We start from the raw sequence: 26,653 nt of genomic DNA, 5'->3' as shown, positions 1-26,653 counted from the left end.
ACATTTTTCAATTGAGCAATCATAACAAATTACATACTAATAAATTTTTATTTTCTACTAATAATAAGTCATGTGATCTATTCATGAAGAAAGTTAACAAAAAAAATTCTTGGAAAATATTCTTAAATTAGTTTCTGTGCCAAATCATTGTCTCGCAACCGAAAATTTTTTAAAAAAGACTATTTGATGACAAGTAATAAAAAATTGTTGTTTTAAATTGCGAATCATGAATTATTCACTAAATTTATTTTTTTTATATAGAAATATATTTAACTATAGCAATTAATTTCTGGTATAAATACGTCGTTAAAAGTCACCGTCACAAACATCAGTTCAATTTCGCAAGTCTTTTAATAAAGCCGGAATTGTGCGACAAAAAGTTAAAAATGAAATTTCTCAAACTCTTTATTTTGATAATGTCAATAATTTTCGCGAGTGCAAATAATATAAATCAACTAGAACACTCAACTTTCGATATTGAGACTGGTAAAGGGTCATTTTTTGAATTTGCCGTGCGCAATGTTATTCGCAACAGTAACTACTACCCGAAAATTTAAAATAACGACGAAATTTCCGACATAGTGCAAATGGTGTTTTACCATCATCTTCAAATGCTTCACATCGATCTTTTGTGGCTGCGCAATTTTCAACATTTGCATCCTCGGGCATATCCTGTAATGAACCAGTTGCCATCACATGCAGTAAAATATACCTACGACCACGACGTGGAGTATAAATTTGGTACTTTGGATGATCAACGTTTGAATTGCTCGAGCTGCGTCCAAGAATTCAATTGTAATATTGAGAAAATTCACAAGCAATATTTTGAAGAGGAAAATTTTCTGGAAATGGTAACTAAAGCATCTGCATTGACCCGTGAACAACTTGGAGAAATTATGCCAGTCAATTGTGCCAAAAATGAGCGAAAAAATATTAATGGTGACAATAATGTTATCATGAATTATTAAAAAAAAAATCAGTTTGTTCAAATTGACGAAAATATTCTGAAAAATATTTTACTTTCAGTGGTTTGCTGTTCTGTTAAATTTTTTTTTTTGTTTTTTTTTAAGAATTTTATAATTTAAAAGAAAATTCTGAGCATTTGATAAGAAAAATAAATTTTTTAAGGTTTATACTGTATCTTTATTTTTATATTTTTTTTTAAATTTAGCCCCATTGGATTTTCGTAATTTCAAAAATTTTGAAATAAACTTATTATGAACTAAAATTGAAAGAAAATAATTAAAAAGCATCAAATTTTAATTTTGAATTTAATTTTAATCAGCCTTAGAACTTACCCCAATCAAACAATACTAAATATTTTTTTTTTTACTTTCTTAACAAGCTTTTTATTAAATAAAACAATTAAATATTTTGAATCATCTTTTGCCACTCAATTTTTATTGTATTTTTTTCATTTGAAACACATTACATTTCCTGCATTCTAACTTAAAAATGAGACTTTCTAAGTGATATATTCCTGCCATGAACAGTAATGCCTTTACACTTTGGACGACAATATTTTTTTTTAAATACATTTTTCCTTCATCAATTTCAAAAATTTTGTTTTTAAATTTTTTAATTAAATTTTGTTCGAAAGGGAGAGAAGAAGAAAAACGACGAGATATAAATTTATATTTGGCATACTTTTTGTTTTTTTTTTTTTTGATATATTTTCTTCTTGTTTTTTTTTCATGTGTGATCAGAAAATATAAAAAATGCTGAGAAATAATTATTATGCAACTTTATGAATTAAACTGAAGGTAAATTTTTAACATTTTACACTTAAAAATAATATTTTTGGCTCGCAACGGAACCTTAAAACTAAAAAAAAAGTTACAGAGTTAATTAAAGGTGGTTGTTGGTTGCTGTATTTTGTTATTTCGTTTCTTGTATTACTTTTGCGGAACATTTTTTTTTCTTGTAATTCATTGTGGAATGAGTAAAATGAACAAACAAAAAGGTATATCATCGGTAAGAAAGTAAAAAAAAAATGGATGATTTTTCTCTTAAAACTACGTTTTGTTTTGTTTTGTTGATTCTCTTACACATATTTAGTAGTGAAGTTACTTCTTCTTTTTCTCTGTGGTTGGTTATCCTTAACGATTTTTCACTTAAAACTAAAGCTTATACGTTTAATTGTAGACTTGAGTCGCTCTTGTTTCAGCAGACAAACATCCTTCCGTTGTTTTTAAGGATTATTCATCTAGAAAAAAGTGAGAAAAGACGTTAGTTATCGTTTCATTGAGTTTTTTAAATGTTTGAAGTACTTACATTTTCACGAACACTGCAAAGGAAAAAAGAAGAAAAAAAATTAGTGGATGTTTTAAATTTAGAATTTTTTTTTGAAGTTGGTTAGAAATGGAAAAGTTTATTTTTTGTTACGTGAAAGTGATGAGAGTTGCCTTCATCGTAGAAAGACAAGAGATTTTTTGTTAATAAACACACAACAACAAAATCACTAGTCTTCCATACAATAAAAGCCATATTAGTGTCCCTTGTCTCGTTAGGCCATCCAAATTAGCGATGTTATGATTGTTAGTAGTGCCATTTCCAACAAATTTTAAAATTAAAAAAAAAAAAATTTTTTTTGAGACTCACCTTTGTTGTAGCATGTACTGAGCCGCTTGTATCTGTTTTGGTGTTCCAGTGATGGTAATTATGCGATCCGATGAACCTGGCAATGCCTCGTCGATTTGTATGAAAGCATTTGATTTGGTCCGAATGCGTCGAATGCGAAAACCACCCTTACCAATAATGGCCCCGGCAAGGTCTTTTGGGATAGTGACTTGAGTTGATGTTTTACCCTCGTTGTCCAAGTTCCCAAAGTCATTATTACCACCGCCGGGGCCTCCCCCAAAACCCGAATTGCCGCCAAAGCCGTTGTTGCCATTGTTAAAGTTGCCGCCGAAACCGCCGCCGCCCGACGGTCCATTGTTGTCCCACGGACTTACAAAGTCACGACCACGTCTATTTGGAAAAAGGGCAAAAAATTAATTAAAAATTGTTTTTAATTAAAAACTTAGAAGGTGAGTTAATTTTATTTATTTGACTTTTTTTCGATTTTTACCAAAATGGATTTATTTTTAACTTTTTCTGTATTTTTTTTTATTGGAAATTTGTAAAAAAAATTCTAAAATCGACTTTAAAAATTCAAATTTAAATAAAATTAAAAAATTTTAAATTAAAAATTTTGAAATGCGTAATGTGAAAAAAAAATTTTAATGTAAAAAATAAACGATTTATGGTAAAAAATCGTTAAAAAATTGAATAAAACAAATATTTATTTTTTTTTGTAGCCCTCATAAAAATTCTGATACGATAAAAAGTCAAAAAATAAAATTTATTCGCCTTAAATATCTGAAAAATTCTTACCCTGGTGGTCCTCCACGTGGTCCGCCACGTCGATCATCGAATCTATCACGACCGCCGCCGCCAAATCTGTCGCCTCGACCTCCGCGATCGCCGCCACGATCTCCTCCGCGACCGCCATACGCATTTCCTGGTCCGCCACCGTAACCGCCATACTCATCGGCATACATCTCATCGTAATTGTGTGGATCATAGTTCCGAACGGGACCCTTGATGGGCGTATCTCGAATCAAATCGATAATTTCACACAGCGTCTCGAGACATTGTTCCTCCTTGCCGATAACTTGTGCGATGCGGTCCGTACTCTGGGGGCAGATGTTCGAGAAAATCTTCAGGCGACATCCGATTTTCTGCAAAGAGAATCAATAAATGGAAATATCTCGTTAGAAACGCTAAAAAAAGGATGTACGAGCGAGAAAAAGACAAAAACGAAGATAAATCAAATATAAAAGAGGAAATTGTTTTGATCATACAAAAGGCGACGACAATCTTCGACGTTATATCTATCGTGTCTCGTACATTTTTTCTCTTCTCTATGGAAAAAAAATATTTTTTCATTTCACAATAACACAAAATCCGCGCAATAGAGCTTTTTTTCTTATGTAATAAAACTGAAGACACTTGTTAAAATATCTTCTAGTCATAAAAAAGACAACTGACGACCGAGCAATGACACAAACGAAGGACAAAATTCGTTTCAAGTGCAATCAAAGTCACTCATACACACAAAATTTCGTCGTAAAAACATGGCATTGTTTCGAGAAACCCCAAATGTGTATCCAAACTCAACGGAAATGCGCTCAAAAATGATTTTTGTGAACGAACGAAGGATAAAACACATTTTTATGGTGGTGGTTCTCGTATCCTTACATCAAATTATCATCAACGATCAATTCTAAAAAAAAAATTTTTTTTGAACCGGAAATAATTTCCGTTTCTTCAGCGTTCTATGTGTAAGCAGCAGTCATTCAAGTGTGTACCACCTTTTTATTTGTAATTAGGTGCTTTTTTATAATTCCTCTTTGTTCGTGCCACATGTTATCGTCCGCTTGTCGACACATTTTTTTAGAATGAAATGAGGATGTAGTCACTTTAATTTTTGTTAAGCTCTAAAAAAATACTAGTCGGAGTAAATAACGTAACAGACACCTACTAAATACACATTTTAAATAAATTTTCCACTCCCTCGGGGCAATAATCAACAGCACAGACATTCGCTTTTCTCTCTGCCTCGTGCTGAATCGCTCGTTGAATGAAAAATGTCTTCATCAATTTGCCAATTAATTTCATATCGCACAGCGAAATCTGTTCACGGCAACGCAGACGAGGCAGTGAATGAAAAGTTTAAAGCTTTTGTCTTTACTTTCCCGTGTGTGATGTGCAAAAGTGTTAAAATGGAAATTAATTCTAATAAGTTAATCTAAAAAACGTGTTAAATTTTCGAAAATGGCACAGGAGAAAAAAAAATGCGGAAGGTGAGAATGGGGTGAAAATTATTGAATTGAATTTATTCGAAAATTTATTCCGTGGGAGATGGAGCAGGGATGGCAAAAATATTTAAATAAATAAATATAATTTAAATATTTTCTAGAAATCTTTTTTTCAAATAAAGTTTGTATTTTTTTAAAAGAAATTTATATTTTTTTTTAAATAAAATTTATATATTTTTTTTAAATAAAAAAAAAATAATTTTATAATAATTTGAATTAAGTTTATATTTTTTTATTTTAAATAAATATTTTCATATAATTTTTTTTAATTTGTTCAATGCACATTTTTTTGGCAGAATAAATTTTTAAACCGCTTTTAAAAATTTAATTACAAAAAAAAAAAATTAAAGAAAAATTAAAGACGAATAAAATTTAATAGAAATATTTGCAGAATTAATTCGTCATTTTTAAATTTTTAAAAATTTTCTATAATTTTTAGAAAAATTCAATTTTTTTTATTTTCTTCAAAAAAAAAAAAAATTTTTTTTTCACCAAATTTTTTATTTTAATCGAAATTTTTTAACAAATTTTATGAAATATTTTTTCCATCCCTGATGATGAAGTTTTCAGGCGGAAGTGAGTGAATTGTCAAGTCTCATGCGCCCTTTACTCAAAAAAAAAACTTCCACTCTATAAACATTACATTTATTTTATTATTACATAATTTAATTTTCTGTGCGAAAAGAAAAAATCGTTGGCAAGCAACACATTTTTTAAGGGTTCACGAGCTTTGGCATGACTTGGCTTCTATGAATTTTTCTTTTGCGAATGTCATTAAATTTATTTTTTTCAATTTCATATTTTTTTTAACCGCCTTTAACAATAAAATATAATATTTTTAACAAGCTCGCTTATCGTGTGTCCTGGATCGAAAATGTTACATATACACATATTTTTTAAAGTATTAAAAAAATAATGTATAAAAATGTAGGGAAAGAAAATCCTTAGTTATAGACATGTCACGACCGACATCATCCGGTGCTGGTGTCGATTTACGTTTTTTTGATTTTTTTACATGATTTTTAAAAAAAGTTGTATATAGAAAAGGGAACAAGATATTTTTTAAAAGTTTTTTACAGGCATTTTCAATTTTAATTATCATCACATGGGATCGAATCTTCTTCATTTGTTTGCCCTTATTTACTTGAACGGAGAAAAAGTTGGAAGGAATTTAGTTTTAATTTGTGGGAAATTAATAATCGACCGTTTTCCTTCCCTTGTTTACGTTCGCAATATCCGTTTTGCTCGCAATTATGACGAAGGTTAGTCGAGTCAGGACTTTTTATGACTTAATCGTGGGAGGCAACGCACAAAAGAAGTTCATTTGAATAATGATTTATATAGCTAGGTGTTAATTCGCCCCGCATTTCTTCAAAAGAAACGTTAATAATATGGTAATAATCACCACATAAATTGATTGCAGACATTTTTTTTTTTGCCTTGGCTGCTCAGTTGCTCGTAAGTATTTTTTATGCATAAATATTACAATTTACCAACAATTTCTGTGTAAGTTGGAGCAATAAACTTTGACACACAGGCAAGCAGGCAGAAGGACGAGGACGAGCAGCGACGACGACGATGGATTAAGCTGCTGCTGCCGTATATGACAATTCAAAGTTACCTTTTAGATTGGCAACATTTCCTTTTCTTATTAAGCATAATGTTCTCATATCCTGTCTCCCTCATGCTGTGTGACGTACGGTTTATGTACGTTTTTTAATTTAGTTTTATACTTTTTTTTACATTCTTCGTCGCTGTACCTAGGTAACTTTTGTACGTCTGTGTTACTTTTTTTCTTCTAAATATATACATAAATAAATATGAAAAGGAATAAAATACGAGAAATTTTTTCAGTGACAGTTGTGTATTTATTCCTACGTGCGTTATTTATGCCTTTTGCTCATTTTGTAAGAGAAAAATATTTTCCCTGCGAGGCTTCTTCCTGAATAGTTATGCAATGCTCACTACTTTTTTTTTGATGGATCGTCATTTTTGACAAGAAATAAATGTTTGTAAGTTTACATTGAGAAATTGACCTAATTTTAATAAAAAGTTGTTACGGAATTTTTAATTAAAGAACTTTTCGAGTAAGAAATTTATATAAAAAAATCGAATATAAAATGTGACAAAAATTAATTTTAATTTTGAAAAAATATTTTTCGCAATTTTAAATGTTTTAATAATTTAAGCCGAAATTTAAAATTTCGTATTAAAATCGTATTTTTTAAAAAACTTTAGTTAAAAATTCAAAATATTCGAAAAATTCATAAAAAATAAAAATTTTATTTTTTTTTTAATAAAATTAAAAATTTTAAATTGTTAAATTATAATTAATTTAATTAAAAATTTTATTAAAAATTAGAAATATTTTTGATTTATTACTCGTAAAAAGAATTTAATTTTTTTTTTGAAAAAGTTTTTTTTTTATAAATTTTCAAAATATAATTAATTAATGAATTGTTTTTTCCTTTAAATAAATATATTTTTTAAAAGTAAATTTTTAAATTGGAAAAAAGGAACAAAAACTTTAATTGTGAACCTATTTAATTTTAATCTTTTTCATTTATCGAATTTCGTTCAAAATTTTACCAAAATTAATTTTTTCTATAATTCTTTCGATTCTTTTGAAAAAAATTTGACCCCCTCGAAAAATTAAAAAAAAAATCGAAAACATTTTTGACCATCGCTTTGGCCCACATGATTTCAACCGAAAATTAAGACATTTCTCTCCCTCTCCGGACAAATTGTCCATCTCAGTGACAGATTCTTTGTCTTAAAATCCTCCTTTGATCAAATTCAACGATTGCTGCTTGATTATTTCCGTTCGTTCAGCCATGCACGAAGCATTCACAGCAATAAATATAATTAATTTTCTATGAGAAAGTAACAAACGACTGACATCGCAAGTGAGTGACTATGCCATATAGTCGGAGCCCAATACAGTCATAAAGATTCATTTTCTCTAATTAATTACAATGCACTCAAGTAAATAATAGTCGCCCAGTCCAGGTGCGAGATGGGAGTGCGGGGGCGTATTGACGGACATTGACCACTTATTTTCTGTTTTCCTTCAGTAAAAATATTTTTTTTGATACTTTTTGAAGCGTTATATACAGGAAATTGTATCAAAAAAAAAAATGTCCCATCCCCCCTCTTCGTTCGTTTCGTGCTCCGTTAAAAGTCAATCGACAACGAAAAAAAAACATAATTTACTAAAAGTTTATTGATTTCTACACCGACACTGTCCTATCAGTTATTCATCGGTCATTATTAATAATTCAATGAATCCTTATATACCTGTCCTTTGTTATATTTTTTATGTATTTTTTGTGTTTTTGCCTCCACACGACACACGAAGCGATTATTTTTCTAAGTAAATTTGTTTGTTTCGCCACACACAGACAAAATTTTACAAGAAAAAAAAAACGAGAAAAAGTAGAAAAATTTGTACATTTATCGATATAAAACCACAAATAATTTATTTTTTTGATGTATGATTTTGTTGGACAGACCTTTGTTACTCATGTTACTGCCACACTAAAATTTTCCCACAAGTTTTTTTTGTTTTATTTTTTTTTTCACTTTTAATTTAATTTTTTGTGATCCTCACTCGATAGACGTTCAATACCAACTGATGCTGAAAAGTGGAAAAAAAGGTGCGACCGATTCTTCGTCTATGGCACTGGAAGGAATACGACACGAGCACGTTCTTGTATGTGTGTGCGAGAGGCATATGTCGTGTCACAAAAGCAACAAAAGGAAGCGATACGCATGCGTGATTTTCATGTATCCTTCTTTTTTTCTCGCATACACTCACACATTCGTCCGTTTATTCAACTTTTCGACTGGAAATGTTGGAAGGCGCTCTTTTCGTCTGTGTGTGTGTGTTTCGCTCTCTTGCCAAGTAAGTGCTTTGCATGGCATATGGGACTCACTCACTCCGTGTTTTTATTGTTTCACTTCTTTTTTGATGTAATTTCAAAGATAATTGAAAGGATATTTTTGTACTCACTCATGTAATGAATAGATAAACTAGAGTTTTTCATTTGCAATTTTTCTTTTTTTCTTGTACGAAAAATAATAAAATTATGAAATTTTGCGTTGGGTACCAAAAGGGCGTCAAATTGATATTTTTATTATTTTCTTTTTTTAGGTCAACATCATCCCCATTGGTGCACTAAGGCGTTAAGTGAAGCGTACGATAGTTCAAAAGTACAAATTGCAAAGTCATTTTTAGGTTTTATGAGTCATTTTTCATGGGAAAAGTAAACAAAATCCATTACGAAGGAACGAAAATTTTTGCTTGACATTCGGCAAATATGACTGAAAAGCTTTAAAATGAACGCCGGAGAGAGAAGGAGAGGATATAAAAATAATATTTGAACATGGATGAATGCAGTCCCCACAGAATTCTCCATTATTATTTCCGTTCAGGATTTTTTTTTTCTTTCATCTATTTGAAAATTATTATTATTATTATTAAAGACAGAACTTTATTTGGCGCCTACTCATCGCACACGAATAAAAACCACTTGTAGAATTTATGCATGTGACTGCTGTGTGTGTATATTTGAATTTCTATAAAAAAAAATATTTTAGGCCACTACAAATGAAATTTAATAGTTTTGTTCGATTCCCTATTTTAGAACCAAAAATAAAAAAATTATATTATTAAAAAAGACCGCTTTGGTGAGCTCTTTAGTTTTTTTCATAATTTTAAAAGAATTTCTAAAAAAATTCTAAATTTTAGTAAATTTTTGTTATTAAATTAGAAGTTTTTAATTCACTTCTCTTAAATTTTTTTCACAATAATTTTTATACTTATTTTTAATAAATAAATTGTTAAATAAAATTATTAAATATAAAATTAGAATGAAATTTAAAAAAAATTAAATTATCAAAAATAAAATTAGAATAAAATGGTAAAAAATTAAATAAAAAAAAATGTTTTTTTTTAAAATAAATTATTATTTAACGTTTTTTAATTATTTTAATTCAATTTAATTTTCAACTAAAAATATTCTTAAATTTTGAATAAAACACATTTAAATGTGAAAACCTCAAAAAGAACAAAAATATTAGTCACGTCCAAAATTAATTTAATTTATTTGATTTTTTTTATAATATTTAAAAAAAAATTTTTTTGCCCCTCCTCCACTTTATTTTAATAAATTTTGGCAAATGAGGAACGGCCTTACAAAAAGAATGTTAGAATGTCGTTAGAGATAGACATAAATTTTTATCGTTTTAGCGGAATAAAAGTCAAGATTCACGTAATCTAGGATAAACATTTGATTTGATGATGCAGAACGTAAGTGGTGGTGGGGAATAAAAATGCAGCTTTTCGGATCTTTTTTTTTGTCTATTTCTTTTATCAAGAGAGACACAAATGTTTAGAACATGTGACGACTGTCTTCGTTTCTTCTTTTTTTTTTGGCTTTTGCATTTCTATTGTATTTTTATGTATTTTCTTGTACGTACCGAAGCAACAACCGGAGTCTTGTGTGTGTGTCGATACAGCGGAATGTAGACCTAAAAACATCTGTCGATCGTCCTAATAACGTTAAATTATATTTTTGTTTCTTCTGCTTCTTTTCTCTGTTTTATCGTTGTTTTTTTTTTGTTGTTGTTGTTGTGTATGTGTTTCCTTTTTTTGATCCTCTCTCTCTCGTTCGTTCGTTCATCGTGAATGCATGCTGCTATTTTATTTATTTAAAAATGTTTGTCGTGTGTTATTATGTACTACATTTTGCACCTGGTATGTGTTTAACGCGCATTCTTCAAGAAGACTTACACACATACTAGAAAAAAAAACATTGAATGGCATTTTCAATCATGCTTGAGAGAAAAATTGCGCCAATTGATAGATGAAAGGTGACAGAGACAATTTATTGAACTCGCTCCATGCGGGACGAGCTTAGAGGTAATTGAAACAGAAGTTTTGCGTTCATTGGTGACAGTAATGAGGATCGATTTCTTGTGGATAATCTTCTTTAATACGATTTTTGGATAAAATTTGACCTAAATCTTGCTTTTTAAGATTTTTTATTAACAACGCAAGACGAAAACTCGAAGTTTTTTGAGACAAAAATGTCTTAACTCATTAATTTAAGTAATCTTTATCGATATTTTTGGTCATTTTCGATTTTTCTTCGTCATTTTTTATGCGTTTTATGGGCGTTTAGGGCTCTTTCATTCAAAAAACAACTTAATTTTTGTTCGATAAATATTTAATTTCCCCCTTTTTCTTCGATTCCTTCGAAAAAACATTCTAATCTATCACTTAAATAGTCCATTAATCGAAAGAGCACATGGTATTTCAATTCAATACTACAAATTAAAGTATATTTTCTGTGCCTCGGTATTTGGACAAGAGCCCTAGATACATATTTGTTATTTGCTTAACCCACAAGAACATTCAATCGAATTTACTTGATACATTTTATATCTCTGCTGTTATAATTTTGTGTCTCGCAATTTCTGTCAAACAAATTCTAGGAAAATTTTCCCATTTTTCTTAAATTTTGGTTATTATTTTTTCCCAATTTTTTTTTTTAAATATTAATAATTTTCTATTTTTTCAATTTAAAAATTAAAATAATTAAAAATTTAATGATTAATTTTAATTTAAAAAAAAAATTAGAAAATTTTTAAAAATTAATTATTTTTTTCTTTAAAATATTATTTTTTTTATAATTTTTTAAAATTTAATTTTTTTTTTAAATTATTTTATTTGAAAATCAAAATAATTTTTTGTATATGTTTTTTTCAAACTTTGTTTTTAAAACTTGGTCTTTTAAATTTTTATTAACGTTAAAAATCCAAAAATAAACCATTTTTTTTATTTTTGGGATCTTTGTAAAAATTAAGTGAAATTTATTTTTTTTTGTGCACAAACTTATTTAAATAATTTCGAAATATTTTCTATTGCGAGACACCAAATCTTTACAATGTTGAATAGAAAGTAGGTGACATCATGTGTATTTACGTACGCAAAGTTGACAGGTCAAAAATTATTAAATTTATTCGTAGAAGGATTGAAGCAAAACATGAGAGAAGGATGATTAAAATAAAATTATGAAATGAAAAAAGGGTGACATGCAAAAGAAATTGAATTGCCCTTTTTTCATCATCGTCATCGTTGTCGTCAAAGCTCGTCCGGCTCAATCAAACGGAAATTATGGTAAAGTGTTTTGACTAATTGTAAAAAAGAAAGTTATTTTTTTTTCGGGGAAAATTCGTAAAATGATTATATCGTTATGTAAATATTTACTTGTAACTCCTTTCTGTCGTAATTATGATAGTTGTGGCATTTTGTCATGTCCGTTCGATAGCTCGATAAAAATAATTCAAATAAAATATGTAACCACTTTCCACATCTAATATTCATTTACACGCCACAACACGCACACATATTATCTTCCATACATATTTTTTTTATGATTGATTCGTAGTTATTTATTAGAATATATCTGACGACGATGAACGGACAAGGTGTTTGTAGGCCATAAAAATATGTGTACATTCGTGTTTGTTGCCATGGCATGGAAAAAGTCGACAACAATCGTCATTCATTTGAACATCAATAATTTACACGTGGGACACGACACAGAGTCTGCCGCATATGAGTGGAGCGAGAGACAAATTGCTGTTAAGTAAATTATAATTATCTCCCCCTTTTCGCCTTTAGTGGTGACTATTTTATAACTTTTTTTAAACAGTTTTTTTTTTATTTTTCAAAACTTTAGTTTTTGACAAAATTGAGATAATATTGAGAAAATAATCGTAAGACGAGAGTTTTAAGATAAATATAATGAGAAATTTTTAAAAAATTTTGAAAAAATGTGATTTTTCTCCAATATGCAAGGATATATTGCACGTAATCATGCAAATAGCTGACAAGCCGAATTAAAAAAAAAAAGATTTGAAATACTTTTTCATAAAAAAAAGACAAAACTGAAACAATTTTTGATAATTCACAAATATTTTAGTTATTTTGTAAGCATCAATTGATCTTAGACTTAGGATCAAAAAATTTAAGTTTAAAATTTTTAAAATATTTTTAGGAAGAAAACTTATGTTAATTAAAATACAATTTTAAATACGAGATTTTTAAAAATTGAAATATTCTGATTTTTTTTTTAAATTTCTTAAAAATAAGACAATTTCTTAAAAAGACAAAAAAAATGGTAATTTTTGATAAAATTTTTAATTTTTTTGAACAAAAGGTTCAAAAAAATATTAGCTCGAAAGTGAAGAAATAGTTAAAAAATCAAATTTTAAAGCTCAAAAATCGTAAAAAACTTAAAATCGTTTTTTTTTTCAATTTTTGGCTGTAAAGTATTTATAGTTCAGTTCAAAGTCAGTGAACATCATCGAATAATTTTCGCAACTATCGTCGGTCGTGAACAATATTATGTTGAAGCGCCTTTTACAAGTAAATTGTACTTACATCCTTAATTTCCTTGATTTTGGCTCCAGCTTTTCCAATGACACATCCCGCCAAGCTCTGATGAATCAAAATCCTCAGTTCGTATTCGTCGACATTTCCCTACAAAAGCAAGAAAAAAAAACAGAAATGAAGCAAATTGAAATGATATAATAGTTGTAATTTTTATTATATTCTTTTTTACTTCTACCATATCGAAATAATTGGGTAATTTCATGTGAAGATAATGATCGAGTAATGGTTGTAATGGTTCATCAGTTTATGTGTGTGTGTTCAGTTTGTCGGAACATAACATGTCAATATGTTGTTTCCACTCTGAAGCCCATTTTTTTTTTTGCTGAGACGACAAATAATTACCATATCGGTCTATTTTTTTTCAGAGTTTTCCCTAATGTATCATTATTTTGTCTTTTTTTGTGTTGAACAACAACAGCAACGACTCCCTATGTCCTTTCAATACTTTTTTTTTGTATCATGGGGTATAACTCGCCTACATTAGTGTATTACATTAGAGCTAGTTGTTGTTACTAGACGATGTTTGAGTTTTTTTTTCGTTGTTGTTGTTGTGTAAATATGCACACTCACACAAAACTCGCTCCGAAGAAACAAATAAATATATTTCTGACAAATGAAAAACATCGGAACGAGAGTGTATCGCGTGTTTTTTGTAATTACAATTTAAAATTTCATAAGCTTCGAACAAGAAATGAATGCAATGACGCGGTGCTAACGGCGTCTTTCTGTCTCCATCAATGTTTACATGTGGCGCGAGGCGAGGATATTGGCGTTTACTGCAAGTATAAGTGTTATGGTAAAGTTAATGGATAAGGGATATGTGATTGAATTAGGGTTGAGTAGCTTCAAAAAAATTTTTTTTTCATTGAAAAATTTGAAAATATTTGACATCTTGATGGATGGTATTTAAAAACTTTGATTAATGACAGAGGTTTTTGTACTAAATTTGTTTTAAAGGTTTTGATGAGTTTTTTGGGCTTTCTTGAATTTATTTTTTTAAAGTGATTAAGTTTAATCATTAGAATTTTTCTCCCTTTCTACCCCTTTTGTCGAAAAAAATTACAGAGAAAAATAAAAAAAAATTAAAAAACGAATTTTTTTAAATTAAAAATTCATGAAAAATTTCTTAAATTGATACTAAAATTAAATTAAAATTAAAACTAAAATTAAAATTCTATTAAAAATTTGAATTAATTTTTTTTTTTATAAAAATGCTTTTAGAACAAAAATCAAATAAATCGTTTAAAATTAAAATAATTTTAAAATTAATTTTTTGACATAAACTCGTCAATATTTTACTATTAAATTTTTTTTTTGGTAAAATTAACCAAAAACTACCCAAATCGAATAAATTAGCTTTTAAAACGAACCAAAATGGTCATTCAGTAAATAAAAATCTCCATATTCGTTCATCGATTGGCATTCCTACTAATCAAATTACCCAAAATCGTTCGTAAATTGTCCATAATTTGAATGAATTCCAAGAACGGTAGTCTAAAAAGACACATTAGACTCCCCTTCTTGTGTCATTTTTCCCGACCTTTCCCTATTACTCGATCATTAGTCCGCCATTACCGCTGCAAGCAATAAACTTAATGAGTAAAAAAAGCAATTTACACGAGAACTCACCTTATCAAAATGCTTCATAATATCCTTGATGACATTGCAGCAAGTTTCTAGATTGCCACCGATTGTTACAACACTGTGAATATCGAAATAAGAGAACAAATGAAAAAGAAATTATTATTAAAGCTAAAAAAATGGTTATGCTTAATTTTTTTCGTTACAGAAAAGATTGTTAATATTTTTTTTTTTCGTTAATCTTTTTTCAATTTAGATATTTGTTACACTTATAATACAAAAAAAAAATAGTTGTAAAAAATATTCTAGAAAAAAATCCTTGAGACGCACTAAATTTATTGTCTAATGAACTAGTTTCGTCATACAAAAAAAAAATTATTGGCGCCATTTTTCTATATTTTTTTTTCTTCGCTAAAATAATTGTTGGTCATAAAAGTTTAACCAGCACCATATTTTTTTTAAAAAAGCATTATTAAAAGCTGTGGACGAAGTCATTCACTAGAGGAGATAACTGGATTACGCCAATAAATGTTATGAACTGAGAAACGAAGAGAACAAACTCTCTAATGATGTGTCATTATCAATTACTGGACTATTTCAGTAATACATAATTAAGTATCAATGAACTCGAATCAAAAAGAGATTAACTATGAACTAAAAAATTGAGGATAACAGCTGCTGCAAACGGGAAATGGAAAGAAAACGGAACTCTAGAAGCTCTTTTTTCGTTGTTGTTGTCTCTAAAGTTATTTACGCTAGAGATAAAAAAGTAAATTAACAATTCTAGGTAACGCCCTAACAACAATTAATCAAGTTTTTTAAAGAACTCCTAAGCCTAAACGAGATTTTGGTCGAAAATTCTTAATAATACATTAAGTTTCGAACTTTTATTTTCGGTTTTGTAGTTTCTTGCAAAAAAAAAATTAAAGTAAAAATGAAAAGTAAAAAAAAGATTGTGTTTACCGTTCGGGGCCTTGGCAATCGCCGACATTCACAGAGGCTTTATACTGCACGTGGAGAAATTTTTCACACGAAAATATTTTTGTTGGTTCACAGTTTTGTTTTTTTTTCATGGTGTGTAATTATAAATGTTTATCCCCCCAGAATTTTTGTGCACAATAACACAGAGAATTTTCCAGATTTGCATTTTTTTCAATGTTTCGTAGCATTTCGTGGCGTTTGATTAATTTTTCGTATATTTATCATTTTTGGTGATAATTTTAATTATTTGTTATTTTTTTTTACATATAAAGCCAGGTGGTGTCGGTCGGTATTTAATCGTAGTTTGGTGGTGGTGGTGGTGTATTCAAGGCGTTGGTGGGCATCGATCGATTCAGATGGGCGAGCGAGCGAGCGGGCAGGAACAGTTCAGAGCCAGAGCCAAGTTTTTTTTTTATTTTGAGTTATGAGTTTAAATTTATTTTTTTTTTAATTCGTGTTTGAATCGATGTGGGCAGATTGGCGTCAGATATCAGATGGTGGTCATGGTTAAGAAGATCGGGCATTTTATATTTTTCGATTTTCGATATATGGAATAAAAATGGGAAAGAGAAGAAGAATGAGAAAATTGTTTGGTTAAAGATTTTTGTTTCTTTCGATCAGAATATTTTTTTTTTGTACAAGAAAGAACAAAAAAAGTACACAAAAAAAATAATAATTCAAAAATAAATTTTTCAATATTATTACATAATAATTAGTAGTCATCTTCCTTTGGCAAAAGTAACAGAAAAATGACAAAAATTTATGATTTTGTTCCGAAATGAAAAATTTTAGACATTCACGCTTTTTTGCACGATACAAAAAAAAATTCAATATTTACATACAAAAAGAGTTGAAAGAAAACCATGCACGTCAATCCTCTTTCATCGTGTAGCAGCATGTCAAAAAGATGTTTAGTATACAAAAGCGGTTAGACGCAAAATTTGTTTTTGATTTTTAGTTGAAAGCGTTTGCATGTAGTGAGTAAAAAGCGTGAATGTATAAAATTCATTAATTTAGCGTTGTATACTGGGATTAGTAATGCAGCACACAAAGGAAGCAATTTTTGCTTAATTGTGTTTTGTTTTTGCGAAATTTATTTTATATTATTTAACAAAGAAAATGACTGAAAAATTGATAGGGATTGGCAATGACACCTACCTCGTTACGCAATTTTTGGATGTTTTGGCCGCCTTTGCCGATGACAGCACCAGCGAACTGTGGAAAAATCAAATTTTTATTAGAATTTTGTTGGAAATTTTAAATTTTTTGTCGATTTAAATGAAACTCAAAAATTAGGTTAAAATAAAAATTTAATCAGCTAAAAATTAAAAAAATATATTTTTAATAAAATTTTTGAAAATAGGTTTACTAAAAATATTTTTAGAGAAGGAAAAACGATTTTTAATACAAAAATTATAATTTTTTGTTTGAAAATTTCTTGAAAAATTTGTGAAATTTAAAAAACTTTTGAATTTTTAAATAATTTTTACTAGAACTAGATAGTTTTTTCTTCTTTTAAAAACTAATTTTTCTTCTTTAAAAATATATTTTTTTAGTTATTTTTCAAAAATTTATTTAAAAAAATTTTTATGGTTTTTTTTTTTTAATTTTTAACTTAAAATTAATGAAAAATTTTAAAAATCAATTTTAAAGTAGCAAATATCAACTAAAAACAACAAATAATATTGTCAAAAAATATTCTTAATCTTCTTACATATTTTATGAAAATATTTTTTAATTTTTTTTTGTTTTGTAAGAAAAAAAATATTTAAATAAATTTGAACACCTTATTGGGTTAATTTTTTTTTTCAAAGATGTTCAAAGAAATTTCAAAACAAAAAAAAATTATTTGCCAAAAAATTTCAAATTTTAATTATTAAGTTTCATTTCAAACGATTTTAATTAATTTTAATTTTTTTTTTTTGTAGGAAAAAAAACTTTTTCTGCAAAAACTCACTTTGCTCGGAATCAACAAACGAATTTCCTCATCTGTGTCACGTCGAATACGTTTCGCTGGACGATCATTTCCGTTATCTTGATTTTCTTCGCTGCCATTGCCACTGTCTTGGCCGCCACTTTGATCCTGTTGCTGCTGCTGCTGCTGTTGTTGTTGTTGCTGTTGCTCATTTTCTTGTTGTTGCTGCTGCGAATCTTGATTCTGATCTTGACCGTTTCCATTGCCGCCTCCATTTTGATAGTCCTGGGAATTGTTGTCTTGGTTCCCGGGATCATCCTCATTGTCGCGTTTCATCTTGATAAGTTTTTGTGTTTTTGGTTCTGCAATAAGAGAGAAAAAAAGTTGCCGCGCATTAATATGAGAAACTGACTATGTCGTCTTGCAAGAAATCAAGTACTGACATCAATTGTTCGAATTGAGATAAAGTTGTTGTTGTTGTTGTTGACGAGGTGATGTGTGGAGTAGGTACATAAACGCAAGTATCAACATTAGAAATCGACAAATGGAATGACACCCACTTGAGTTGCGATTGAAATTGGAATGTAATAAAGTTTTTACTCACTCGAAATTTATTAAAGTAGATGATTTACATCGAAAAAACACATACACGACACTTTTAATGGGTAATAATAAGCCCGTAATTATTTTTTGTTCGTTATAAAATGCAACATCTGCCTACTAATTGTATGGGAAGTGTACTTTTTATTTTTCGTCGATGTCGTTGCTGCTGCTAGTACTTCAAATTAAAACAATTCTAAAAATTCACGCAGGTGTGGATGATGGCAAGTAGAAGGGATAACCGGTTAAAAACGTACGCCGAACAAAGAATCAATGAATGAATGGCAAAATAGCACGATTCCGACTGTCTTTTGAACAACCACGGTAATTAAGTCACTAACTAGGGTAGATGGCAAAAAAGGCTTTAATTAGCAAGCAAGTAAGTAGCAGTTGTTGATCGACAATGACTGTCATTGCATAATAATAAAGTTGTAGGGTACCGATAGAATCGCCTCCTACGAAGTCGTTGGACGTCCCAAAAATGCATTTTTTTCGTCGCCGCCAAACAAATAATGCACAACAAAAAATCAATCAATCACAACAAGTTTCCTTTTATGCACGAGCTTTAATTTTTACCAGTCAAACGGTACCGATCTGTTTTTAAAAATATGTAAATTTATGCAATTAAAACTTCACCTGCTGGCACACTTGGTCGTAGTTAGTGCAGTAAAAAACTTTTTTTTTGACTCGTTTCTAAATAACTTATCGACACTTGAACTTAGAAGTTGACATAACGAAAACACGTTCGCGACTACCAAAATTAATGTGTTTGCCAAACGCGAAATTCTCGAGAGACCGATCTTATCACACATTAATATACTTGAAAAAATACAGTTAGCCGTTAGGTGTACGCATCACGAAATCATCGCGTTGTCTTGTAATAATAAATTTTAAAAATATTATGAAAGTCGTCGGGAATTGTGGATGTTAGCGCGTTTTTTTATTATTTTTTGTGATTAAAGTTTTTTTATTAAGATTTTTTCTTATTTTTTTTAAATAAAATTAATTGTTTTAAATAATTATTTAAAATTTTTAAACAATATTTTGAACATTTTTTCTAATCTAGAAAATTTTGAAATTCAAAATCTCGGAAAATTTTCATTAATTTCGGTGAGAAAAAAATAGTTTTATCAAAAAAAAAAAAAAAATTGAAAGTTCTACAATTTTTTAATAAAATTTCAAAAAAATTAATATTTTAACGAAAAATTCTAAACTTTGACTAGGTATTTTACTTTGAGAAATGGAAAACTCCGGAAAAACAATTTTTTTAGATCCGCATTTGAGCATAATTATCAAAAATTAAATAAAATTTATTAAATATTTTTTTTAAAAAAATTATTTTATTTTATTAAATTTTTAAAATCAAATTTGAAGACAAGTCTAGTAATTATTATTTTAACTTCAGTTCTTCTTCTTTTTGTGCCGAAATTTTAATAAACATTTTTTTATTTTAGAAAGTTTAGATCATTTTTGCATGATTTTTAATAAAAAAATTACTTTTTAACTTATTTTTAGAATTTTCTTAAATTAAATTTTTTTTTTTAGAAAAAAACTTTACATTTTCGGATTTTTTCCCTAATTTCACTTAATTTCGGACAGACCACTTGAAATTTTTTTTCGTAATTTTTTTTTTGACATGCGATAAAAAAATACGAAAGAAAAAACTTGTCCACAAGTCAAATAGATCAAAGTAAGCGCATTTCATGTTATTAATTTAACGAACAAAATCCGCACAAAAAATCAAATCATCCGCACAGAAGACATTCAAAAACGAAATTATTTCGAAATGCACTCAAACAAGACTCCTAAACAGGTGACAGCAATAATCGAATGTCTTGACCAATAATATTTTTATAATTTTTTGCGCTAAAAACGTTTAAGAAAACAACAAAAAAAAATAAATAAATTCCGTCATTTTAAAATAATTACTGACCTGTATCGCCATAGCAAAACAATCGTTGCGTGAATTCACAAGTTTTTTTTCGTTCAAGAAAAATATTTTTAGATTATTAGACGGGAGAAGGGAGATGACGCGATCTCTCGCCAGTCGTCCAGCATATTAATAAAAATTTAGAGTGATTTTTTGTGCCGCATCTTTTTGTCTTCTTATAAATCATGTTTGTTAGTTTTTTTTTTGTTGGTTTCTACACTTGTCTCTGTTTATCACAAACACTTTTTTTTTGTTTAAAGAAAATTCTAATTTTAAAATTTATTTATTTATTTTTATTGGCCGGAAGGAACAAATGATTCCTAATGAGACTTGTGATCGACTGACGTAAAATTGATAATGGAGCGTCGTTTATTAACGAATTTTTCAGTCGTACAGGATGTCGAGGCATATGGAAAATTGTCCGGCTCGTGTGTGACTTTTATGGTGGGGAGTCAGGACATGCCGCGCCAGCATCGACAGAAACTCTGTTTTGAAATACTCATTAGTGGCATGAATTTTTATAGACACGCGGACTTTTTTTTATTGTATTCTAAATATCTATTGGGTCGTATTGAAACAATTGGAAGACGATCTAAAACCCATTATTATTATGTTTGTGGTTCGTGCAAAGAGACCTGCAACTACAACACGTTCTTCATGGGGATTGGCTATCCAACAATTTTTTTTTGTGTTCGCATGTGATAATGCCACTGTGGAAAGTCAATCAATCGGAAGTGTGTGTGTGTGGCACGGGCTATGAAAAGGGGAGATTAGGAAAAGTACAAGTGTCATCAATTAATTAACAAACAGTTGTTTGTTGTAAAAGTTTCTCCTGTACAAGGATAACTTTTTTTGTAAGAAAAAGATCTTTAAGAAGAAATACAAGATGTGAATGACAGGTGTGAATTCTTTCATGTAATTACCCCAATTATGAACTTTTTTAGGAAACAAACTTGTACGATGCACATAAAACAAGTGCAGCTTGAAAAATTATATAATTTTCGAGCTCAGAATTTCAACAATTTTTTTTTAGTATTTTTAAAGAAGTTCAATATTCATAATTTTTCAATTATTTTGAATTACATTAAAATTTTTAATAAAAAAATATAACTAAATAAATAAATTTAAGAAATTTCAAAAAGCAAGAAAATTTTTTAACTTTTTAAAGTTTAATCAGAATTTGCCCTTCTCCGATTTTGTCAAAAAAAAAAAAATTCAATTCAAAACAATTCAAGTCGCATCAGTCTTATCCATTATTTACGATGAAAAAGCCATTGGTAGATGACCGCCGCGATAAAAACTCATCTTTTTGTCTTCATCTTAATGGATCTTTCTTAATTCTAACAGTACAGATTTCTTAAAATTACAGTCAGATATTTCATTTGTGTACAAGCTACTAAAACGGTTAAAGGACAAAGCACATCTATAAAAAAAATTAGATCTAGCCAACTCATTCTCGCAATGCTTCAGCTCAAAAAAGCGCTCGAATCTCAAAATTTTATCGATATTTTGTACTTTTCAAATTTTAAGAACGGTAAAAAAAGCAATTTTGCATTAAAATTATATGAAATGAACTAATTTGCTTCAGAAACTAGAAATCTTTAGAAATTTAGATGAAAAAAAAAACTATTCATGTGACTAAATTTTTTATTGTTTCTTAAAATTCAGAAAATTTTAATTAAATTTGAAGTCAAATTTGAAAATAACAAAATCTAAAATTATTTTCTTGTTTTACTTTGCCATTTATATATAAATAATGATTTAAAATTACATAAAAAATTTTCCCGCTTTCGTTAGACGATCTCAGGATTGACGGAAAATCTAAAATTATTTTATTTTAAATAGAATGAAAAAAGACAAGAAGGTATTTTAACCTAAAAAAGCTCAATTTTAATTTAAAAAAAAAATGTAACGCCTGGTACTTTTCTAAAAATATCAATCATTTAGTTGTATTCAAATTTTCAAACTAAAATTCTTTCAAAAAACGGCGATTCGAGTCTCTTTGAAACGTTTTCAACCTCATTTGAAATGCATGTCCTAATGACATGTTACACGCATTTTCCTTGTAAAAAATTTACATGTCCATCGTTGGCTTCGTCCCCTATCTGTCTATGCCATATCCGATGTCCTACTTTTTCAGCGTGTTTTAAAAAACAATCATATAATTTAAATTTTAAATTGAATTGCCTGACGTGGCCGAACGAGAATCCACTTTGGAGAGGAGCTCATCCAAGATCACATGTTACATTTCCCATATTAATGATTTACCGGGCCGATAGCATTTATTTTCCTCCGAATCATTTTACTTCACAGGAAAACTAGTTTAAAACTTATTCAAATGAATAATTGAATATGGAGAATTTTCTACACAAAGTTACCGGAGACAATGCTAGGCAATGAGACCACATGAAAGTTGTCGTAAGATTTTGATTGTTTGTGACAAGGACTCACTGCCGATTCTCGGACCAAACCACAACAAAGTGTCGCATAGCAACTACGGGGCAGCGCATCTTTTGTGTGACATGAAAAGTCATTTTGTCTCTTTCGCTGTAAAATTGTTGTTTTTTTTTCGATGTAATAATGAGTAGTTTACATTAATTTCACATAAAAGTCACCCTTGTCTGATGAAAAAAAAAAATAAAAAAAAATGCAACGCACTCTTCAATTAAACCACAAAATCGACAAATAGAGCACAAGGATGGAGAGCTATAATTTTCCACACGCATACACACAAAACACATGCCGACCACCAACGCTCGCCGTTACCGGTCAATATTGTGCATTTTATGTTGGCTTATGACAAAAAAACACGATGGTTTCAGTGACATTAATAAATTACAAATTTCTGTAAATTTTATTTTTGTTTGAAAATTTCCAAGGTTTTATTTTTTTCTACTATAGAATTTAAAGCTTTTTCGAGGTTCTCAATTTTTTCTAATTTTCGTGAATATTTTATATAAAAAATTATTTTTATATGATTTTTTTCAAAGTTTGTAATTTTTTTCTAATTTCGGTAATTTTTTATATAAATTTTTAAACAATTTTTTATTATTTTATAGAATAATTTTTAAATTCTATTTCATAAAATTTTCAAAGTTATTTTTTCATTTTTGTAATTTGTTTTTTGATGTTTTATTTTTTTCTCTGGAATTATTTTTTTTTTTAATTTCAATATTTTCGTTTTTATTTTAAGATCATAAAACACCCAATTCTTTTAAACACTCCGCCTCTGCTCTAGAATTAAGCATTAAAAGAAACTCAAGAAAACACAAAACTCATCAAATATTGAACACTTGATGTCCTTTGAAGTAAAAACTCTACAATTTCCATAAATACGAAACAGAAAAAAAAGTTTCCAGCGAATATTTTAAAACATTTATTAGCTAGGCAATCATTATTTATTGCGTTTTCCTTATATACATATTCACATTAAACGGATCAGTCGATATTCGATAGATGTGAGAATGGGCACATGTTTTGTGATAGAGCATTTTTTTCGAATTCGAACCTATTTAATTCGACATATAAAACGATTAAAAATTCAAATTAAGGCTCTTTTTCTAGAAAATTATTAGAATTGCAATTTTGAGCCAATCAGCGAGATTCTCACGTTATTAGATATGTTCTAAAATATTGATTGAATTTTTAATGTTGAGAAATTTTGTGGAACAGGTAAAAGGGGTAAAAGTTTTTTTTTCATCGGTAATTTATTAGATAATGTGGGATATTTATTAAAATAAAACTTTTTATTAAAAAAAAGTTTAATGATTTTTTCTGGCATTTAATTAGTTTTGAGGTATTTATTAATAATTTTGTGGTTATCCGAGTCGATGGGGTAAGTTGCAAATGAAAGGGATCGATCGCGGTTTTTGAATTTTTTTATTCGTTGAAGAGGGAATTTTGTGATGGATCAGTGGTTTATGGGTATTGACAAGGACATTTAGTGGAATAAGACATTTAGTACGAAGAACAAACAAAGGAGAAACCATAATTTGAATTTCTTGGAAAAATAAATAGACGAGGAATTGACCAGTAGTTTATTACAATATTGACAATTTTCATTCATTTCAATGGTTTAACATTAATTTAATGATAAAATTTAAAATCATTTAAATTTCTGATGAAAATTTACTTCTTAGAAAGTCTGTTTCTCAGGAAGGCTTTGATATTCTGTAAATTATTTGCAAAATAAAGTATGAAATTTTATATATTTAATTTTCTAATGAAGAGTTTTAGGTTTGAAGATGATTATTATCACTTTTGTCGAAAATAAATTACACAAATTAAATTAAATCTTAGACCCGAAATCAAAATTATAATGGGACAGAACCAAAGTTTTTTTTTGTTTATCAAATAATATATTTTTTTAAATAGATTTAAAAAATTGTTAAGCTGGTAACTCGTTTATTTATAAAAAATTTCCTTGTAATTTTTTTTTATAAATTTAAAAAAAAAATATTTTTGTTTTTCTTTACGAATTTTTTCAAATTTAGAACATTTTTAAAGTTCTTCAAAGCAACCTGAATTTTTATTAGGTAGCAAATCATGATTTTATTAAAAATGTAATTATTTAAAATTTAAAAAATATTTACAAAAAAAAATTTTTAAAAAATTAGATTTTTTCGAATTTTTAAATTAAAATAATTAATTCCAAAGATTTTTTTAAAATTTTAAAAACCATTTATGGTTTTTTACTTTTTTATTTTTATTTCATTAAAATTAATAGCCAAATTTTCGTTTTGGCATTAAAAGCAAAATCACCGTTATGCCTTTAATTTTCCATTTATTTTTTTTTTAATTTCTTGAAAATTAATGAAATTTTCGTTAATTGGCATTAAACAAAAACGTCGAAATAAATTTTGAGGGATAATCTTATTAAATTTTTACGACTTAAATTATTACGATTAAAATAGTGCCTAATTTTTGCTTTTTTTTTGCAATTTCAAAAAAGAACTAAAAAAAAATTTAAAGAATTTTAAAAATTCAAAATGTTTAAAGTCAAATTTTTCATCACAAATCAAAATATTATCAACCATCAAATTTCCCCAATATTCATTCAAGGAACTAAGTTCACCGACCTGACAAGGATCCAACATTTTTATTTTTTGTCATCGAACAAATCAGTCAATGAGTTACAACCGACGTTCATTGTCTCAAATTTCCCACGAAAAAACTGTGACTCACTGCAAAACCCATTGGTAAAGTCGCATCATTAATCTTCCGTTTGCCAACTTGTCACTTCCATTTAACCCATCACATTGCACCGAAAAAGAGATCATTGTCCCGAAAAAAAAACTGCTTATATCATTGTTATAAATTTCCACCACATTTTTCCATTTGCTGCTCTTGCTTGGTGCACACAGCAAAAAATTCCACAAACGATACGATCAGAAAATCGATTTTTCCATGGCACACACATGTGTGCGCCGTATGTCGCGTAAATAAAAAAAAAGCGACACGACGTCGATTAATAAGCTAGAATTGGAGCAATGAAAGATTAGAGGCACACTTGTGTTTACACTGGCACAGCTTTAAATCGAACCAAAACACGTCTTTAATGATATTTTGTTTTGATTCGTCTGATTCGTCCGAACGATGATGCCAGCAATAAAAATTACTCAAACAACAGTTATTGTCCGTTAATGCTAGAAGATGAATGAAAAAAAGTGAGCATTATGGACTGCGAATCCGATTTGAATTGATGCGAAACACCTACGCGCGCATTTCCATATACGCAAAAATCGGCAATTTACATTCTACGCTTCGCTTTGTTTGTTTATTTAACGGTATTTGTTGTGGATGTTGTGGCGGAATAGCTGTCTCCTCGTATTTTTTTTCGTCGCTGCGAGGACATTTCTCCAGACACTCGAGCGCTGCATCTACAGAAACGGCGTACAGCTCTCCTTTTTTTTTGCACACACACAAAAAATCTCCATCATCCCAGACAAAAAAAGCTTGAGACGCAATTTCGAGGCACTTTGTCGTCAATTGGGGCCGTGCAAACAAACGTTATCGCCGCCTTAGCATCAATTCTCACAAATGCACTAATCACCCGTCTGTGTACTTGATTTCTTGTCCAAATATTTGCATTTTATCAATTTTTTTTCGGACAATGTGAAAAATGGCGTGCCTATGCCGGATAATTTTCCGCGTCAATTTTGCGTTTTTTACCACAATTATCCGCTTTTCTAGCAGCATCACCGGTTGCCGGACTTTGTGTCGCAACAAATTCAAGGAAAATTTGGCTTTTACTTACCCGTTAAACTAATTTTTGGGGGATTTATTTCATTGATGGAGCGTTGCTTGCTTTTATTCGTTTT

At 28.8% G+C, this 26,653-nt stretch overlaps 1 protein-coding gene across 3 annotated transcripts; it reads right to left on the bottom strand.

The window, feature by feature from the left end:
* Window positions 1-1,385: 1,385 nt before the first annotated feature.
* On the bottom strand, window positions 1,386-26,653 carry LOC134828376 (heterogeneous nuclear ribonucleoprotein K-like). Of its 3 annotated transcripts, none has more exons than XM_063841327.1 (10): window positions 26,590-26,653; window positions 17,846-18,165; window positions 17,047-17,103; window positions 15,871-15,914; window positions 14,956-15,028; window positions 13,315-13,413; window positions 3,376-3,722; window positions 2,602-2,970; window positions 2,275-2,287; window positions 1,386-2,206 (listed from the first exon to the last, which is right to left on the bottom strand). In XM_063841327.1, exons 2-10 carry the CDS (start codon window positions 18,137-18,139, stop codon window positions 2,192-2,194), a joined length of 1,311 nt encoding a protein of 436 aa, XP_063697397.1. In that variant the 5' UTR covers window positions 18,140-18,165; window positions 26,590-26,653; the 3' UTR covers window positions 1,386-2,191. The 3 variants fall into 3 exon arrangements, with proteins under 3 accessions (XP_063697397.1, XP_063697398.1, XP_063697399.1); XM_063841328.1 differs by lacking the exon at window positions 26,590-26,653 and adding an exon at window positions 20,337-20,402; XM_063841329.1 differs by lacking the exon at window positions 26,590-26,653 and adding an exon at window positions 19,040-19,055.

The sequence above is a fragment of the Culicoides brevitarsis genome, chromosome 2 (genome assembly GCF_036172545.1).
Source record: "Culicoides brevitarsis isolate CSIRO-B50_1 chromosome 2, AGI_CSIRO_Cbre_v1, whole genome shotgun sequence".
Classification (NCBI taxonomy): domain Eukaryota; kingdom Metazoa; phylum Arthropoda; class Insecta; order Diptera; family Ceratopogonidae; genus Culicoides; species Culicoides brevitarsis.
This window is presented reverse-complemented; position numbering and strand designations above follow the sequence as displayed.